We start from the raw sequence: 21,496 nt of genomic DNA, 5'->3' as shown, positions 1-21,496 counted from the left end.
CGAGATGACTTATGTGTGATGAGTCCGTGTTTTCGTCTGGACGGTCTGTTGCCGCTGCTTTAACAAGACGTAAAATGCTCTTTCACAGCAAACCAGTAACCCCTACCGGCGCTGAAGCAGCCGGGTTTAAGCACCGGGCATGACTTGAATTGATGAAGCAATCATAACCTTGTAAAGATCTGCTTTGACTCCGATAAACACACTTCCAAATTCATTAATCCCAGCCTCTGTAGCTTTCTATATTTGGCCGCAACGCAGGGTGGCCTCTGCGTGGCTCCCTCCGAAGCCTGGGGCCGACGCTTTTTATTAGCTCTGTAAATCAAAGCGACGCATCCGAGAGATCCAAGAATTACACGTTTCCATTAATGTAGCAGAAGAAAAGAACGAATCCCTACTGCAAGAGAGCAATGAATACAATTCACTAATGGTAATGATGCAAATAATACAATTAGCCCCGTAATCAAGGTTGGCACCCCAGCTGCGGTCTGAAATCACGATTCGCATTTTCTATACTCCCTCCAATATAATTATCTCATTAAGTACAAGCTAAATAATCAAGTCATAATGCTTGTGTTATCATGGGAAGAATGGTTAACTAGTAACCATAAAAATAAAAAAGTTCTTATGTAAATCTAAGTTCTGTTGTCCTTATTGTGAGTCTTTCGGTTGTAGCTTTCGCTTATGTTCTTTATTTGAGAGAGAAATCGTTGTGGACTTTTGGTTTATTGGAGTGGATATCACCCAGAAGACTGCTGATAGCTCTAATGAAAGTTTTGGACCTAAAGGTCACAAGGAAACATTGTGTAGAGGGCTGAGAATGATGCGGGATGAGTCTCATATCCGGTTGACAACAAGATCACGGGAGATAAACATCGAGCTCGTCATAAAGCTGCTAACAAAGCGACGGACACGATGGCATTTCACCGCCAGACACACATCCCAGAAAACATCCTGCACCCAGCGCTTCCGTTCGACTGGATGGGTTTAGCAGCATCGTGCTCTGCTTCGTCTGCTGCAGGAAAAATCAAGATGGGGACGATGTGGAATGCATTCAGTTTGTCACTGTAAAATTGCCGGGTCACTTCTTCAAACCAACAGTCGTATTCAAGCTTTTGGTACAGAAGCTGACCAATCATTTTGCCGCAAAATCGTGTTTGTTTGGGTAGAAAAAGCGGCACCGTGATTCTTCACAGATAATCAGATTAAAACACGTAACACCCTGATCAGACTTCACAGAACTTCCTCCAAATGGTGAGATGGTGAAATGATGCTGAATTCATATTAGACATGTTTCTTCACTTTCACTGACCTCTGACTTTTATGTCTTAAGTAGTTTGTACAAGCTAATGTCAGCTGTGTTCATTAGTTACAACTGTTCAACTGATTATAAGGTAAATACATATCACTGATTCTCAAGAACTAACTTGAGTTAGAGTTTCATGCCAACTGCACCTTTAGAAACATATTTACTCAGAATCCTCCTCCTCACACTCTCAAGGACAAGAGAGAGACATCTTTTGAGTAAAATAAATAACTGGTTAATCTCAGGATAAATAGTTGAGCTGATGTGGATGTTTTTGCTCTGTAAGAGGTTTATTTCAGGTTTGGGATAAACTCTGGTAATCTCTCATAAACCCTACTTATAGAGAAAAAAAGATGGAAAAGGGATTAGCTAAAGGTTCTGCTGTTCTGAAGTGAGCGGTTGTTAAAAACATCTTTAAAGACAAACTGTGTCATAAAGAAGCATTGATTTAGGAAGAATTCACCCAAAAAGGTGTCCAAATCAGCATATTACAGACGATGTTGGAAAACTTGAGAGAGCACAGCAGAACCTTGGCCCAAAAAAAAGCAGTACCCCACTGAGAGCTACGAGGGCATTTCAGGAACAATGAGTTAGTTTCCTCACACCAAAGTAGAAACAATCAAAAGGGGAAAAAAAGCCTGAAACAAAGAACAAACCACGGCAACAAAAAGAACTACAAAGCAAAAAAGCTCCTGAAAATTCCCTCCAGTTCTTTAACAAAATGAAGCTCGCTACTGTTTTCATGAACATGAATGTTTGAACGTCTCGGTTGTGTTGGGAGACAAATCTGAGCGTTCCACCTGAAGGTCTCCTTCAGTTTGGTGCAGGACCAGTCAGGCAGGTTTTTTTCTTATCCAGACAAATGTCCCACAACAGCAGCGCCGTATTGTTTTTACAGTAATGATTTCCAAGAAGATCAATAAACTGTCAAGGAGAAAATGTGAAGCTGGTACATCCAGTCAAGCATGAATATTTGTAATCTGGCATATTGATTAGCTTCCCTTATGCCCATTTTTTAAAATATAGAAATCTCAGATTTATGTCATTTTTGATTAATACTTCTTATGTTTGTCAGTGATGATAAATAAATCATTTTCTGTGGAGATGTGGAGTTTTTTTTTTGCCGTTTCTACATTTTCCCTATCTTTCCTATATTATTATTATTACAACCTGACCCTGTAGAGGTCATCTCTGACCCATGACTAATGCTGTTCACCTCTCACATATGAATAATACATTACAGATGTGAACCTAAATTAACCTCTTTGCATTTTAGACTTATGCATTTCATCTAATAATGTGTCATTTAAGTGTCTGACCCCTTAACACCGAGACCTGTCAAGAAAGCTCATAACATCCATTAGCCAAGATTTCACTTCCTGTCTTGTGAGGTAAAATGTACAATCCAGTTAGGATTTGGATAGGAGCCTCTTTTTTTTTTTTTTTGTACTTTTATGGCATTAATTTTGGAGTTGGAACCTCCATGTTGCTGAAAATAGAGAGCACAGCACTAAATGATGTAAAAGCTAACCAGATAGCCTGGAGATCCTCACACAGGCCACCGATTCCATACAGACCTTTTGTTCTGTTCTGTACTTTAACTGCTGTCTGTATCTAAAGGGGCTGAAGCTCTGAACAGCCTCTGATGTAAACCTTGCTGTTTGTCTTCACCCCGTTTCACCTCTGGAGGTTCACTTACACGACTCGGGATGGAGAAACCCACAAATAGCGACATCAGGGGGTTCACCGACGGATGAAAGGAAATGGAGCTCTTGAACCCTTCAGTAAGAGACATTTTAATGTAGGAAAACCTGCATCTTCAGATGCATTTTAGATCGGCCATAAAAAGAGGTGCGAGCTAGGATTATAATCCATATAAATATAAAATTAACGTTTTTTTTTTTGTTTTTTTTTTACATTTCCTCGCTGTTCTTTGGGATTTTGTCTGACTGTCCGTTAAATCCATGTGAGGAGTGTATTAGTCGATTTTAAATTGAAATGTATTAAACTGTATAACAGCTGCTGTGTGAACATGAAGACAAACGTTGAGCTGTAAGAGACCGACCTATCACTGTCTTAGTTCATGTCTGTTTGCTGAGGCTTTTCAGAAAACCGATCACGAGACGTTCAAGAGAGAAAAAACCCCATGGCAGTCCATCAGGAACCATGTGCTTTGACTAGATTTTACGTCATTTTTTCTGCCACGTCCTGTGTAACCACCTGTGGACTCGTTACCTCGGCTGGATGACAAGACGACAGAGTAATGTCACCGATGGCTCTGTGGCCCTGAGTAGAGCCGGGCTCTGACGTTTTCACACCACAATGAAGACGTTTCGGGAACGGTTTGCTTTCACGCACCAGCGGCTCCATCGCTCCTCTCCGCATGTCCAATTGCAAATTGACGAGGGTAAAAAGGGTAATGTTAGGGAAATGTGTAGAGGACAGAAGCCAACCGAACATGGATGAAGCCAAAGGGAAGGTGGCCTCATACGCATCGGGATTTTACTGCCTGAGGCTGAAATGTCTTTTGTCAGTGATTTTGTAGGTTTTGCAGCCATACCAAACCGTTTCCCAATTCTAATATTGTATTGAAATGAGCTGTTGGTGTAGCAACTAATAACCTAAACTCCTCTGATTCGTCTGCAGTGTTCTTTGATCGTCGTGATGGAAATCTGTCCCAGTCCGTTTTATTTATAAGTGTCGGAGTAAAGGGGGTTGAGTAAAAGTGCACACTAAAACTTTTCAGGCACTACTTTGTGTTAGTCTGTTTTGTCCATAAAATCCCAATAAAACCTTGTACAGGGTCTACAGTCAGGAGGAGATGCTATAGCCCATTTGGCAGATCCCACACATCCTGGACACAGATAGTTCAAATCCTTACCTGTGGATCGGCGCTCCAGAGACAGTTTCTTCCTCCAGGTTGTCTCTCTGATGGACACAATGGACACTTTACAGCCAAAATAGTCAACTACTTCATTGTAAAACATAAGCATATGTGCAAAGTCAAAATTTTTCTTTTCTTTTTAAAAGACATTTTAGTCCATAAGTGAAATAATCTGCCAAAAGGAGCTGGTGCTTTTTCATAAATATTAAAAGTATTGACTTAAAACAAGCTCCTATATCTGGCTGAATATTTACTTGTGTACTAAGACATTGGTACAAGAAACTCCACAAAAAAGTGCTTCATAAGATTTAGTGTTTTTACAGTGTAAGCTTGAAAACTAAATTCCTTGGTGGTGCTCAGAATAAAGTGGATTCTGATCCTGAGAATACATTGAAGTTTATGCACGTGTTTAAAACAAAGGCAAATACATTCCTTCAGAAATATCTTTATTTAATAAAAGTATCTCTTTCAAGTAGGAAATAGACTTTACAAGTATCTCACATATCTGCTTGATGTGGTGAAAACCTATTGATAAAAACCACAAGCAGAGCACAGAAACACGGTGAAAAGGGAAATAAAAGGAGAACGTGTGGGTGTTAGCAGGGGAGGAAAAAAAAAGAATCTGATGGCAAAACAGTCACTGAACACAAATCACGCTGAGACATCAGCCTTCAGACAATAATTACAGTGATTTAGCTCCGCAGCTCAAACAGAAAAGATGCCGAGTTCAAGACGAGAATTAAAAGGAACAGAGGAGGAATAGCAGAGCTGTAGGTTTCAGTTTGAGCAGACGGAACCAGAGGTAAACATTAGCCACCGTTAGCACTTTGCGTCAGCCATGAAATCCGCAGCAGCAAAGCTGGGTGACGCCACTAAAGGTGAAGTAGTGCTGGTGAAATCCTCTGCTCGGTTCTGGGAGCTCACGTTTAAAGCTTCCCGTGAGAATAGCAGGAGCAAAACTGAAAAAATTGATTTGATATGCAAAAATCTGTTTTCTGAAGAAATATCGCAACGATGCAAATTCAAGTATTCCACCAAGAGCTCTGAGGTTAGTTTTTTTCCCCCTCTCGCCGAGAGGACACGGCGCAGACTTGGGATCTAAAAGCCCACGTTCTGCGGGGTGTGGATGTTTCAGGTGAACTATTCCAGCTCTCTGTTAATCGTCTTCCGACGGCTTCTCTTTTCATCAAGAAAATTCAGAGCAAATCCACATTTTGTACATGTTTTTTATCCCCGAGAAATGCTGTGCTAATCCCGAGCATAGCGGCTAGCTAGTTAGCGTAGCACGAAAACGGTAAACAGGGCCAGACTTGCTCTGGTGAACATTAGTGGAAGAAATCCCTTAAAGCAGCAACTCTATCATTTAGAATCACGTCATTTTACATGCAGAAAGAGGATCCACAGAGAGCACTCTGAAATAGGGACACATGGTTTATCGGCACCTGTATCGGCTGATGTTAATCTTTTTTTAACATATTAGTATTGACCCAATCAATAAAACTGGGCAGATATTAACAACCGATATACATTTCCATATTCCATCCTAAAATCTCGGCAAAATGAAATCTGATTTCACTTGAAATAATAATAGTAATAAAACATTGAAAAAAAATATAATCTGCAAAACATCAAAATATTAAAAAAAATGCTATAAAAATAAATATTTTTGATTTTGTGTCTAGAAATCGGAAATTTTAATCCAATGCAAAGTTATGTTTGTGTTGGGCATGGTACAGTTTTTTTGGTAATCAAAGCAGTAGAGAAACATAATATTGGCAAATATTGGTTATCGACCAAAACGGCAATATCTGACATCAATATCTTAGATTTCATATCGTTGCATCCCTACTCTGGCAAAAAAAAAAAGTCCAAGTTAATTTCACAGATAGTTCATTTGTTAAAACAAGTTAAACAGTTGGTGAAAGGCCTGCTTCGATTGGTCATCATTCGCTACAAGTCAGTTGGAATGAAATTTGGCAATTTTACTTCAAATTGACATTTTCTTTTTATGCCCCTCTAGTTTTATTCCTAGACAAGAAAGCAACATACATAGAATAGTGAAATATAAAATATTAAGCTGCTCTGAAATCTGAAGGGTACAGAACAGGCAAGAGTTTGACTTTTAGATGAAAACTGCTCATTTAAAACACAAAAATGAAAGAAATTTTGCCTAAACACTCACCAGTCAGGCAGATTGAAATCAGCCAATATTCCTTTTGATCAGCTCTGATTGATCTGTGGGACAAATTCTGAAAATCTTTTTTCCCCTGCAGTCATCAAAACTTAAAATTCCCACCAGTTTTGATTTATAAAAGCATCAACAAACATCCATTTTTCTGAAATGTTTTCATCAATTTGATGTGGCACATTTTTATCTTCTGTGTGGTGCAGTTCTTGGCAAAAAAGAAAAAAAGAAGAATCAGTCAAAATGGAGATCAGTATTGTCCAGAAATTGTGCAGTTGTAGCTAAAAACAAAGAAATTACTTGTGAAAAATGTCTGCACCTTGCTTTGACTCATCATAGTTCCCCGATCAGTTCCAGATAATAAGAGAAATTGGTGAGTTGGTTTGTACAAAAAAACAAACAAAAAATTTTTTTGGTTCAAGTTGCACTAATCTAAAGAATGGTTCAGGAATGTGTAAACTGCAGCACAGGCAAAACAAAGTTCAACAACTAAAACGACCAACTTTCTTGTTAGTTCATATCAGATAGCGGTTTTAGACAATCTTATAATCCCTTTATTTTCAGTTGGACTCAAAATGTCTGCCCCTATAAAATTTGTTTCCTGTGTTCTGATTCCCACCAACAGGAAGTCATCATTGGCAGAGTCGGATCCGCTTCCTGTTACTGGGATGTTATCTTTTATTCATTAACAAAAGATCTTCTACTAGCACACAAAATGTTTACAAAATGTACAAACAACAACAACAACAAAAAAAAACTAATGGATGAAACACATTCAAATGTCTGGATGAACTAGTTGACCCTAAAAACCTGCTGAGACCAAAAATGTAATTATAACAATAATAATAATAATAAAAAAATCTTAAAAAGTGGAAGATTAAAATTTTTTTAGCTGCACAACTTGGCAAACCTATTTCAAAACTCTTTGGCAAGAACCATCAGCAAAATACACACTTATGTTGTTTTTTTATTTATCTTTTCAACAATATAAAAATCCAAATGGAAAAACAACACAAAAAGTATCAAATTTCTTCAGTCCTAGAGCTTACCTCACAATAAAATGTTAACGTCAAAGGATTTATGCCACAAAAAGGCGATTTATATTTATATCTATTTATATTCATATATATATATTTTTATATATATATATATAGCAGTGCTACAAAAGTCCAAGCCTTCATTTCCGCAGAAAGGCGCTGGTTCTGTACAGGACATTCAGGTTTTTATTACAACACATTCATCGCTCCCCACGCCGTAACCACGGCGACTCCGGGGGAAAAAGCGATGTGTGGGTACCGTGGGTGACGTTGGTATGGGCTGGCTTTCAGTCGTTTTTTTTCCCTCATCACATAAAGTCGTTTAGCTCCGCCTCCAGGGCGGCAGCCATCTCGTCCGCCTCCGAGCTGCTGCCCTCCTCTTCCTCATTGGAGTCCTTAGATGACTCGTCGGCGGAGTCCCGCCTTTTCTGCTTGCTCTCCATGTCCGCATCCTCCTCATCGTCTCCGGCGTCATGCTTCCGTTTTTGACCCCTGGACAAAAAAACAAAAAAAAAACAGAACTTGAAGAGTTAAATCAGAAGAGTCTTAAGGTTTTAAGGCTTGCTGATTGGACAGCAAACTGCAGTCAAGCAGGTTTTCTGTTTTTAGCTCCACCCATCTTCCTTTGTCCTCGTTTCCCCAAGAAGTGGACGTATAAGTCGAGTCTATTCAAGCATTTTCAATATATATATTTTTGATTAAGGTTTTATTGGCTCTAGTGGCCTTTATTTGATAGTTTTGAATGAGAGAAAGGGAAGACATACAGCAAGGGTCGCCAGGCCGGGTATCGAACCTGCGACAGCCGCGTCAAGGACTAAGGCCTCCAATGTGGGTTGTGCTTAACCCCTGCGCCACCACAGCACACCTATTTTCAAGGTACGTTTTCAAACTTTTCCATTGTCATACTTTGGAGATTAAAAACAAGCTTCAATTCAGTTTTATTTAATTTATTGCTGTTATTTCAAATAAAAAACTGTTTTCCAAATTCCCTCTTCACTTATCTCCTGTACTCATCAATAATCCACAAGACAAAATAAGTCAAATGACAACTTCTGTTTTCATTAAACATAACTGGAGATAAAAAACTTTTGATAAAGTGTAAGTTGGCTAAACAGAGAATGAATCATGAGGTTAGCTTCATGTCGAGTTGGCAGCCAGAGAGACACCTACACTGTAATGATTGGAGACAAATATTTAACATTTGATGTCCATAAAAGATTTTAACTCCTGAGATTTGAACTTTTACATATTTTTCAGATATCATCAACTCCATGGTTGAGCAGAAATAGGCTAATAATTTGATAAAGTTAACATACAATTGGGAAGAGTTGCTCTTATGCTAACTACACTGATAAAACCAACAAAAATGATTTTATGCCACTGAGAAACATTTAAAAGAAGCCATGTAGGATGATTTCCTCTAAGAACTCCAACCAATTTCTACAGCAGTGAGATTTGAGTTGTAGCTACAATCTCTGGGCATTCAGATACTGAAGGTCTGAAATAAAACTTCCACAAGCTTTAGAAACCCTGAAAACAAAACCATGTCTTCAAAATGCTTTTGTGAGCATGGATTCGACAATGTAGCAAAGCTGTCCAAAATATGTACATTATTTAAAAACGTACATACGGCGAACATATTGTACAACAAAAACATGCAATGCCAGCTGTGTTGCTGCAAACCAGCCACTTATGGATAATGATGAAGCTGGAAGAGAGGAGGAAACAAAACCAAAAAAAAAGGAAAACACATTTGTAGGTGGCTGGAGAATCCTTTGATGTGTTCTGTGAGCCAACATGCCATCTCTCGCTCCACTCCAGCTTTCTCCGTGACATCCTCTGCCGAGCGGCTTGTTAGCGTCATGCTAATGAGGGTCTTCGTGGTTATTGTGGAGGTCTGACACAGAGCCCACCCCCCCATCCCCTCTCTCTCTCATTAGGCCTCGCTAACTTCCAGCGGCGGGTGCTAGGCTCCGGCTCTCCGTTCGTTAAAGGTCAGATGTCGACTAATATGAGCGAAAAGGGCAGGTGACGTGCCAGTTACAGGTTACTGTGGGAGGAAAAGCTCAGCAGAAGAGCTACGCTGATCTTTCAAGCTAAAGAGTTTTAGCTTGAAGGATCAGCAGAAATGAAAACTTGGCCTCAGAGTTTTCATTTCTGAGGCCGAGTGGCTGCTGTGAGTCACGTTTCTAGTTTCGCTGCGACTTCCAAACAAATTTTTTTTTTTGTGCTACCTGAGCCGGTTGGAGAGGCTGCTTGAGTGTGCATGCACATAACTCCATTCTTCTTCTTCTGTTTGCAAATATTAATAGTGGAGACAGCGGGGGTCTAGGGGTTAGTCCCCCTCCTGCTGCTTTTTGCTTTGGATCATTACATCCAATTTCTGTCCTCTGCTATTAATCCGACCCCCCACCGATACACACACACCCACACACACTCCAGACGCTTCCCCCATGTTCATTCATGTCAACTGCTAACCAAGTTTCAGATGTAATCTACTTTTATGTGATTTCTGCTCTCTGTTTCAGCTGTTAAACTACATTGTAATAAAGGTGGAATATTGCTGTTTACAAAATTATTCAAATTTTAGGCATTTTACAAATATGAGACTCCCAGAGTGAGCTGCAAGTGATGGGCTAATATCACAATTTGCAGCATTAAACGTTTTTTTTGTTGCCAGGTGAAAATAAATAATGTTGAGAGAAATCAATCTTAAGTTGGTTTTTTTTATACAAAGCTTTACACAAAACATTTAGTAAGGGAGTTAATAAATCCATCTGTTCTGGTGAGACTTTTTTTTTTTTTAAATTAATGGTGATATTTTAGCAACAGGTTCCTGCTCCTGACATACACTAACGATTCAGTAGCAGTAATTACACTTTATGACTTATAAATTGTCACTACAAAACACTCACATTTTACAGTTATTAAGCTAACTTAAAAAAAAGAAGCTCCAAGCCATAGTTATTTTTTCACATGGTTACCTTTAAACCAGAATGTAAGTTGCATATTAACCAAACTAATATTCTAAAGCAGTTGGAACTAATTAAAGGCATCACTCTCTGGTCACCTAGCATTCAACAGAAAACACTTGGCAAAATGTTGGGAGTCAACATGAAGCGAAAGCATACTGGATGCTGCTACTTCTTTTCTTGCTTGACTGAATTCTGCAACCATTTCAGCTTCTATGCATCTCAAATCTGGAACAAACTTCCAGAAAACGGCAAATCAGTTTTTAGTCTCGAGTTCCGTTAGAAAAACGTACTAAAGAGAAATCTTGTCTTAAACTGTTTGTAACATATATGCCACAAAAAACGTTGACACTCAGTCTTCAGATGGAAATACCAGAGTCTGGTATTAAATCAAAAGTTTTGAGACAGTGAGATGAACCAGAAAGGCTCTGTCAGCCTGAGAGACGTAATGACAAGAGTTGTGGAAGGAGGTGCGCTTGGTGATGGAAAGGTAGCTCATTATTAGGCGTTAGATCTTGAAAAGTTAGCAAGAGTTCAGACGGCTTCATCTTTGGATGTGACCTCCTAAATTTCCTCATTACTGGATCCGTTAGCCGCCGACCAGTGGAGTGAAAGGCCGACAACTTCTTAAAACTCTTGTCGGCAATTAACTGAAGAAATCTGAGTACTTGGTGTATGTGTGTTTCTAATAACCTCTGTAGAAATGAAGGAGTTTTGTGATTCGTACCACTTAATTTAATCTGCCATTCAAAGCAATTTTAAACGGTGTTTGAGCTACATTCTGACTGAATAACCCTATTTTGATGATCTATGCATCAAAAATATGTTTCTGAATATGAGAAATCCAATTCTCTATTCAAAAAAATCAAAATGACTTAATATTATGATATAATGGTGATTACACTTAGTCGATATATAGGGTTGTGTTAAATTTGATTTCGTTTTTTTAAAATGTAACAATTTTGAGTATATTCTGAACAATACCCTAAAAATCAATCGGCAAATGCAAAAGGGGAAAAGACAATGTAAAAAAAAACAAAAAAACCAATCCATACAAACATAAAATCACAAGATAGGAATGTAGCAAAAAGATAATTTGCCCAAGTAATCAAATGTAGAAACTACAAAATTTAAAAAGGAAAGGAAAAATGCCCATTTACGCCCATGTAACGGCCGCCATCTTGAAAACAGGTGGCCATATTGGAATTCAACAAACATTTAATTTTTCCAGTCAGAATACACTCAATTTAACATGAATTTACACATTTATGTTCATTAAGGTTCTACTACTAAAACCATTTCCTTGGATTTGATGTGGCAGCCATCTTGAAACTTGCATCCATCTTGGATTTTTGACCAGATAATGTACTTTTCTTAAAAGGTACGTCGTATAAATCATGCAGGCCCAATTTGTTGTTTGCATCACCACGTGAAAATGTCTTTTTCTCCTCAAAAGTCAATAATCATTAGACATAATTACAAATTCTTTGCCAGAAAAAATGGGAGTAACACAGGATAGTAAATTGTTTTTTTAAAGTCTGTTATTTGTTAACATTTTCCCCTTTTGCCTAAATGTACTTCTACGGAAGTTAGAATCTCACCAAAATTTGTGGGGGCAAAATTAAGCCATAAACAATTACATTTAAGAAATTTCACACATCTTTACGAAAGGAATTCAATTAATGTGGAGGTTGATGTAAATATGAAAAAAAGAAGAGTTCTGATCTTAATGCCATAATTTGGATCATAATTTGAAAGTGTGCAAAGAAATCTTCCAACATAAAAGACATTTTTTACAAACCTGACCTATGAATGGAACAAAAAAAGTTGTGCATTCTCTTCAGATATGTCAGACTTTACAGCTAGGAGGGTCAACAAGTAACTCGGTGCAGTGTGTTGCTCCTCAGACAGATGTTGAAGTCATTACTCGGCAATATCATCATGTGTACATATTGTGGGAGTCTGATTGCATTAGGGGTGTCAGGAGAACGTACTACAGAATGTCTGCTGGTAAACAAACAGCCTGCAGCTTCATAAGCCTCAGCACATCATTAGAGCTGCATTAGGGAGCCACAATGACTGTTATAGGACAGGAAAAAAAGCATCTACTCCAAACTCAGACAGCAGGAATGTCGCCTAGGGGGAGCGTTGAGAGGGGCATGGACTGGGAACGACTTCATAGACGGGGTACAAAAACTAATCCTCCTCATATCTGGGTCCAAGACAACCAAGGCATCCGTTTGTAAAACTCCCTTCAAATGGTTTTCACAGCTCTGATCTATGGAAGTAGAACCGATGAGGGGTTGGCCCTGCCTGGCCAACCCAACAAGAGCGGTCAGTTTGTTCATATCATACCATACAGAGATGAACTGCCATTAATAACTTTTTGTTTTATTATAACCAAATGGTTAATTTCAATCTGTAGACCCATTGTCAAGTTGATCAGGGTTTCCCCCAGTGTATTACAAGCCTGGAGGGCTACCAGGCTTTACTTGTGCCCCACCAGGCAAAGCTTTGCCTATTTATTTAAGTATGTTTAAAATGTTTGCATTTTTAAGACTTTATAGTTGCTGTTCAGGTATTCATCTTCCAATAACACATAAATATCAAGTGATATTTTATAATTTTCTGTCAACTTTAAAGATTTTTTAACTAAAAATACAACGGACCGCTGGATGAATGACTGCCCTAGCACTCAATCACCAGGCTTAGCAAGTTTTCTGGGGAAAACCTTGTATATGATGCTTAATAATAATAATAATAATAATAATAATAATAACAATAATAAGAAAAAGTGGCCTCAGATTAATGCAAAAAAAAAAAAAAAAAACTTCATGAAGGCGAGGAGGGGAATAATTAAAAATGGTTTGTAATTTCTACTCTGCAATGGTTTAATAATTTCCAGTTTAAGATGATAAGTTTAACAGCGTTAGCATAGTGCAAGTTATATAACAGAGTTATATACAGTTGAGTTAGCATTGTTTTTCCATGCTCAACAGATCCATGCGTTTTGTTCGGTTAAATAAAAATCCTAGACACACCCCTGAGCGGTGGAAGAGGCAAACAGATAAAAAAACCCAAAAAAAACGAAGGACAGGAGACTGATGGCAAAAGCAGGATAAAGTAATTAACTTTAATATTCATGCAACATCTGTGACTGAAAGCAATCCTGACAAGTTTCTTTAAGCAAAGAGTTCGATAAGACTCCCAACAAACTTCAACAAAGACAGGGAGAACTAAAGATCAAGATACCATCTTTCCTTGAACTCCAATCGCTTTGCTTTTTTCTTTTACTCAAACGGGCCGTTTGCGGGAGCTACAAAGGCTTCTTTAGCCTTCATTTAGTTACCATGACGCACACAACACAACAGACCTTCAACATTAACAAGTCCCCGAAGGAGTCTAACGAGGGCAGGAGGGATAGAAGTCAGTCGTTTTGCTTTCCCTTCCTCCATTAATCCCCATATCATCTACTGCATCCATGTTAACAACAGAGGCACTTACAGTTTCCCCTCCTGCCTCACATGCTGAGAACTGATAGGCTGGAGGTAGACCCCTGTTTTCAGTTCGGAGGCAATGTGTCAGCTTTGTTTGGGTTTAATTGAAGAACAATGGCGCATGAAGGCAGTGGTGCGATGAAAAGAGAAATCCACTGGAAGAATAATGGCCCAACAAGCACTCAGAGAGTGACTGAGTCATCTCTGAAACCACAAGCTTCTAAGCAACCCACTTGTGAAATATACATGGTGACAAGGATCGAGGGCAGGGAGCTCACGGTAGAGGAGTTCAGTATGCTTGGAGGCAGTTGTCAATCAACAAAACAGAAATCTTAGTTCTCCTCTTTCTCAAGGGGTGTCAGGAAGGTTCATACAACAGGATGGCAGATCTGCCTTTCAGTGCATGTTGTAGCTGTTTTTTTCTGGCATTGGTAGAACTGTATGAAAGAGGTGGCTTGATGTTTTGATTTATCTAGAAGAATCTGCTTTTAGAAGTCAAATTACTTTTTTATACTAAGATTATTGGCTGTCAGGAAAGTCTGACATCTCTAACTGTTTTAACTCTTAAAAGCCAGCTCCAAGTAAATTCATCCATTCATTACCTGTGAAATTTGTTTTCTACTCATATACAAATCATTTCCAACTCATGTAGCTACCGATTGTTTGTAATTCTCAGAAAAAAAAGAATCTTTTTTATGAAGTATGAAGACAAGTCGTCAAAATGTTCAAACAGGCAAAACACATTATTGAAATGGGAAGTGTGAATAGCATTTAAGCTTCTCTTAGAGGTTGCAATTTAATATGTTGCGCGGTTTTAGCAGGAAATGAAGCATGGCACACCGGAAATGTCCCAAAGTGGGCTATGAATTATGCACAGTTGGTATGAAACGTTCCCAAGAAATGTATGAAATGTCGACAAAAGGAGGAGGAATTAAGCAACGGTTGGTTTGAAATATCCACAAAGAGCATAAGAATTAACACAAGGTCAGTACAAACAATCTTAAAGTGGGGAACAAATTGGGTATAAATTGAGAAATGTTCGGTACACACATGTCCTCAAGGGGTTTACAAATTGACGTAAAGTTGGTATGAAGAGTCCTGAAGGAGAGATTGCATTAAGTCGTCGTAGATACAGAAAGTAGTGCAGTTTGAATTGAGGCATGGTTGGTATAGAAAGTCCCTGGAAGGGTTGACCTGCGATGTGGACAGCAGTAAAGGTCTCTATGGAGGTAGAAATTGAGGAATGGTTGGTACGAGAAGACCCTGAGGGAGTACAAATTCATTTTAGTTAGTATGAAATATTCCCTAAGGCAGTATGGATTGTCCCACAGTCTGTATGAAATGTTCCCAAGGTGAGTTATATTTGGTCAGCACAACAAGTGTAAATTTAGGTTCCTTTAAGACAGGGTGTGCTACATGTCAGCACTGACATTGGGATGTAAGTTTTGACAAATATTTAAGTGAGATGTTTTTTTTTTCCATCTTTTGTTTTCATGAGATTCTGACAGTGGTAACTTATAGTCACAATAATTTGTACCCAGTTTTCATTCTGAATTTGGGTTTCTTCCCAACAGCAAACCAGAGATGAAGACAATAACCACAAACTGCTTTTTCGCTCTGTGAGAACATATCTGAGGTTTAAATTAACTTTTATCACTTGGAGTTACACACAAAATAGGTTTATAACTACCCCCCCCCCTCTCCTTCTTCAAACCATCCTGGTTTGTGTTGTCATCCCTCTGGTGTTGCTCGAAGCAACAACACCATCTGTCTGGACACAAACGAGGAATTTTTTCAGGCAAGGATGACTTACTTCAACAGAGTACAACAAATGTAATTTGCCAAGCAGACAGACTTTTTCAAATTTGGCTAAGCAAATTCGAAGAAAAAAACCCAAACCAAAACAAAACAAAAAAAAAACCCATCAAATTGTGTACATGTTTTACAACATTAATCAGAAAAGCCACTGGGTTTTTATTTTTGTCAAACTTGTGGTACTTCTTTTTATTTCAGCTGCATGGCGTGGCTCAAAAACAAGCAACAGGGGAGTCTATCTCATGCAACTTTAATCACCACAGCTATTTTTCTATGTAGGCTTCACGCTTCTAGACTTTTATTGAAGGTAATCAGTGGAACCTCACTACCTTTGGCCTTCTGTTTCTTGGTACAGAGTGTGCTTTCAAACAACCCTTTCAAGCACTCTTAATACACGACTCCCTTGACTTGCGTTTCTCTGCACTTTGTGACCTTGATAAATTAATACTGAAAATGAAAAGTGGAGAATTTATAGTTTTGTGCTCACGGTAAAAACCTGTTGAAATATTATTAATGATCATGTACTTTCTTAAAATTGTACAGCTCCCTGTGGGTTGGTGGTTAGATTTTGCTTCAGGTAAAAAGGAGTTTAAGTATGTTTATGCCTCGTTTACAAGAGATGGTAAAGAGGGAGATATCTGGGCCCATGGAGGCACTGCTCTATTCTATCATGATAGGGAAAAGGGCTAAAAATCCCCATTGGCAAGGGAAGTACTTGGGATCCTTCAGAAACAAGATCTATGATAATAGGGTCTAAGTATCTTACCAATAATCCAGAGTGAAATCTAGTTAAGTTACTAGGCTTTGTGTTGGAAAGTGATTGGTCATGAAAAGTGCATATTGATAAATTGGTGAACCAAATGGGTAGAGGTTTGGCTGTGATAAAAGAGATGCTTGAAAGTTTTGACAGAAAACAGTTTAAATTTAATTAAATCTCTTGCTTTGTCTCGGATTATTGTTCGTTGGCACAAAAACTACAAACAGTTTAAAATTTAAATTAAAGCAGCTCGGTTTGCACTTGGCTGTGTTTTCAATGTCAAACAACTTTAATATAATGAAATGATTGTTCTTTTGTAGAATGTTTTTCATAAATAAAATCCTTTGTTTTGATCTTTGGCCTTTGCATTTTGATATCTTTAAGGCCTTTTTGGGCCTCCAAATAAAAGAAAAGAATTAAGTTGTATGTTGCTGTAGACACGGATGACTGCATCGCTCATGAACCAGTTATCACAAAAACCATATCTCAGACAGACTGAAATATAGATCCACTTTCTGACGACATTAAACAAAACCGCCGGCATCCTCCCTCAGAAAAACGTCTCTAGACCCGACCAAAGGAAGTCTGACTGTAATGTCCAACTGTAACAAGTTTGACGGAGGTATGACTCCAGGAGTCAACTGTGCAATTCACTGACACTTATTTCACTGTCATTTATATCTCCCCAGTCACCGATGTCTGCATCACATCATCTTTCTCTCTGGCACAGCTACAGGCAGTGGAATCAGATTTAAGCCCTCAGGCATCTTTTCAGAAGTATTACTCCCCCCCCCTCTCAGCCTGCACTGCTGCTGCTAAAGCTTTTGACAAGGCTGCAAAGATCTTTTCACAGGAGCCTGAGATGGATTATCCTGCCCCTCGTTGGGCGGCGGATAGGGGCAAGCAGCTAAACATATCTGGGAATGAAATAGAAGCTTTGGGTTCAACGCTGTTCTTAATACATTTGTTTTTCTAGCAGCGACTGTGTTTCACTTCAGTATGTTTAAAAGCGTTTGACTGTATAAGAAGTAAACATTCAGACTTATTATTATGCTTACATATCTGACTTTTCTCAAAAGTCCGAGTTCTTCCACTAGATTTGACTTTATGAAAAGTAGAATGTGTTTTAAAGGAGCAGTGTTGCCTAAAATCATTTTGTGATATTTGGATTACGTTATAAAGTTATTCCCTCATCAAAACCATACCTGGAGTGTTGCTTTGATTCTTTCATGCATGTTTGAGAGCCACAATGTGGCTGAGTGTGTGGTCAAATTCAGCTGAATGTGGCAACCATTCAGCTGAATAAAACACCTGGTTGGACATAGCTCCGCCTTCAAGGACGAAGCTCCTCGTCTAAGCTGCAGTTTCCGAGCTTCTGTCTCACAGAGCAGCTTTCCCCTGCGACTCTCCCACTCAGCTCCTTCGGACTAGCCAGCAGTAATTAGCAAACCCCTGGTGGAACTGCATATCTGCTGAACTCATTAGCTCATTCAATGAAAAACTGGTAGAAAAGTTGATAAAGGGTTACTAGAAGAGCAATGTTGTGATGACTTCCTGAAGATGACTTCATCTCCACCTTTGAAATGTTACTGTTAATTTAGTAAGTACATTTTTTTAAGTGGTACTTGATACACATACAGAATTGTTATAACAAATGAAGTTAATAGTTACTTGATTGTGCTATAAATTGGCACCATGTGCCAGAAGAACACTCAATACTGCCCCTTTAAGGCGAATCATGATAGTTTTCTGGACGAGATCAAGACAAAAACACAGCATATCATGAGTGCATATTCAATATAGGAGCTTAGTTTTTTTCTTTTAAATATAGCCTGAGTTTACAAACAAACCTTCAGAACCCTTTGCAGGTTTCAGTTCAAGCTGAAGATGACAACAACTAGGCTACAAAAACTCTAGACTTCTTCAAAAGGCGTCAGAACTGCGCCGATCTGTTGGGTGTTTTGATCGTTCTGTAAAAAAGTTGTTTATTTTCCGCCCCCCAAGTCGTGCATAAGCTTTTCTTTAACTTCCTTGTAGAATGTCATCAAAAGGTTACATTAGTATTCTAAGAAGAGCATCGTGACTCAATTTGAGAGAATTGTTTACTTGATCCATGTTCTGTTTTGGGGAGAACATATGACCTGGGACACAAATATCACATGCTGCTTTTATTTTTTTCTTTAATTATGTAAAGCACCTTGAAATGCCTTGCTGCTGAAATGTGCTATACAAATAAAATTTGATTGATTGATTGGTTGATTGAAATGTGGAAACAACCAAGGGAAAACCTCGAGTTTGTGCAAAATATGAAAACCCCCCAATAATTAAAAAAAAGTATTTTAGACAAAACTACAAACTGCAAGAATTTGGTTGCAGGTTTCAGTCAGCATTAGACAAACAGTTGTATTATTAGGAATAATATATTTAGAGTTACAATCTAAACGTGAAGTTGATCTAAATGAGATTAAAAAGGAAATGAGGCAGAATCACCTGAATGATCTCAGCCACAAGAACCAAACATTACCAAACAAAACATTTTTCTCCAAACAGACAAACTAATAATTTAATCTATACAAGCAGAATAAATGAAAAACAAAAGTATCTATCTATTTTTGACAGATTCTGTTGCATAATTTGTTTACAAAAATATAGTAGATGAAAAAATAATGGAGGCTTCCTATGAAGCTCTGGTCCATGAAATAGTTAAAATGAGATGAAAACATTTTTATTTTCAACACAGAGCTTCAATGAAAACTGTAGCACGAAAACAGAGATGTAAGACGTTATAGAGGTTTACATCTTCCTGAGCATTCTGCACTCACCTGTTGTTTACAGAGATGAGATGCTTAGATGAAATTATTTTAATGCCATAATGAGTAGAGTTAATAACTCCACAGCTGTAAAAAAATATTCTTTTTATCCATAAGATTTAAAATCAAACTTGCTGCAAAAAGATGCAGTTTGATCACTTGCTCTGTTTTTTAATTGTTTACATACAAAAAAAGTTTTTGGATAGGCATGCAAGTGTTACTAGAGCAGTTCTCGATGTTATAAAAAATATTCTGTGTATAGCAATTTTTTTTACCATTAGCATGTTAACATATTGCACATTAGGATTGTTACAACTCTGACAGATGAGTTTACGCACAGCAAAGCTTGACTTTCTGCTGAAAGTCTTTATTTTATGAAAAGAGACAAAATTACGTTACCAACAGTAATTTATAATGAAATCCTATAAACTCCAGGTACATCAGTCAACTCTGTCTTCTGTGTGTCCTTAGTGAAACCATCTTTAACTTTAACATCATAACTGAAGTGAACAAAATCCACAGCAGTCCTCTCCACAAAGTTATCAAACTGTGCAGCAAAGCCAGTGATTTGTCCTGGATCCACTCGCTGGTATCGACAACAAATGAGCCAGCAGAGAGAAAGGACTTCAGGCAGCGTCTGAGCCCACATAGATAAACTCAACACTACAAGTTTCTCCCCTCTGGCTGCTACTGATCATCAGCATTCAGGATGATTGAAGCTTTGTTTGCACCTCCATTAGCCTTCCTAACACCAGAGTAAATTACTGATGGCTCAGTCATAAATTTGTATTTTAATTTACCAGTTTTATCTCAGGATATTCATAATAGTTTTAACCTTCAGGGCCGACTTTCCTTTGCTACTTTTTGCACCAGTTTCAATCTCGTCTACTTGTTTGAATCTTTCCGATATAAAATGAGGCTCTTAATTTTAAGATTTTTTTCCCTCTCAGCACCTGCTTTCACATTTTTACCGTCTTCCCTACATGGCTTGTGGCAAACTGCAAGCAGAGCTTATTTTTAGGGCTGCACCGATGATAGTTTTCTGGCCGATTACTGATCTTTAAAAATACGATTTTCGCCAGTGCAGATTTTTTTTTGTCTGAAAAGTCGCAACAGTCGGGTGACTATCGTTAACCGGGCATGTGCAGTTGATGAAAAAGGGCACAGTGGCTGATTTTCAAACCTTTGCTGAGGTTTATAAGAACGGTTTCTCATGTAAGTATTGGCCATCACCGATCTCCCAAAATTAAGGAAATCGGGGCCGATTTATCAGTGCATCCCTACTTCTTATGGCTTTCTTTCAACAATAGCTTCCTACGCCAGCCAGATTATGTGGATGCACCGATCCGCATTTTTCACTTCTGATGCCGATATCTGAGGATTAATATAGACTGATACCGATCTGATACAGAAAAACAGCTAAACTGACTGAAAATATTCCTTCTTTTTTTAAACAGACATAAATGTACTGAATTACATATTCATCTGATAACTCTGCACCAGTACAGCACACTTGAATACAACAACAGCTTCTCCAGGTTGGTCAAACATGTAAAAACAACTTTAATTTGTTAAGTCAGTTCAGTTAGGAGTAAAACAGCCAATGTAAAATAAATAAGAATCTAAAACTGTCCACCTGTACTGTAAATTCAATGAATAATTGATTTATGAATGTGTGGGTTATGATAAACAAAGGATATCGCAACATAAGCCGCTACCTCAGAAACAGATCTTTGCTGAGTAGTGAAACCATTCTATAGCAAAAGCACACACACACCAAAAAATACTTCCTGCCCCATCAGCACCAATAAAGAAACTGGGTCAGATTATATTCTCCTTTTTCCCCCCTCCGCCTTCCTCTCCTCATATATGTGAAAAGCCTGAGTCAGCACTCGTATTCCTCGCGGTCTGCCGCCTCCTCTCACCCAGATGAACATGAGGATCACGGCGCCGTTTCTCATTGCCGCTGCGCTAACAGCACACACACTGACGAGTTAGTCGGGCTCCAGAGGGGTGGGACTCTTTAAATCTGCATCAGAATAGTAATCCTAATGTGGAAAATGCAAACATAAATCTGAAACATAACGTTAAACATGTAAAAGAGGCAAGATTTTAGGATTGGAGCATCCACCGCCATAACAGACGTTGTCGTCTACCGTTTCTGGAATCAGGAAAATAAATCTCAAGCAGGCCTGTCGCGATAAACGATAAATCAATTAATCGCACGATAAATAAA

At 38.4% G+C, this 21,496-nt stretch overlaps 1 protein-coding gene across 2 annotated transcripts in view; it reads right to left on the bottom strand.

Annotated features, from left to right (window-relative positions):
* Positions 1-4,616: 4,616 nt before the first annotated feature.
* Positions 4,617-21,496, bottom strand: part of ctdp1 (CTD (carboxy-terminal domain, RNA polymerase II, polypeptide A) phosphatase, subunit 1) — a 70,502-nt gene continuing 53,622 nt past the window's right edge. The window contains exon 13 of one of the 2 annotated variants that reach the window (XM_008421378.2): positions 4,617-7,901. In XM_008421378.2, coding sequence (XP_008419600.1) covers positions 7,718-7,901 — 184 coding nt within the window. In that variant the 3' untranslated portion in view covers positions 4,617-7,717. The remainder of the gene's footprint in view (positions 7,902-21,496) is intronic. The other variant, XM_008421379.2, reaches the window with a different exon arrangement.

The sequence above is a fragment of the Poecilia reticulata genome, linkage group LG11, assembly GCF_000633615.1.
Source record: "Poecilia reticulata strain Guanapo linkage group LG11, Guppy_female_1.0+MT, whole genome shotgun sequence".
NCBI lineage: Eukaryota > Metazoa > Chordata > Actinopteri > Cyprinodontiformes > Poeciliidae > Poecilia > Poecilia reticulata.
Note: the sequence above shows the minus strand (reverse complement) of the source record. Positions and strands in the feature narration are given on the sequence as shown.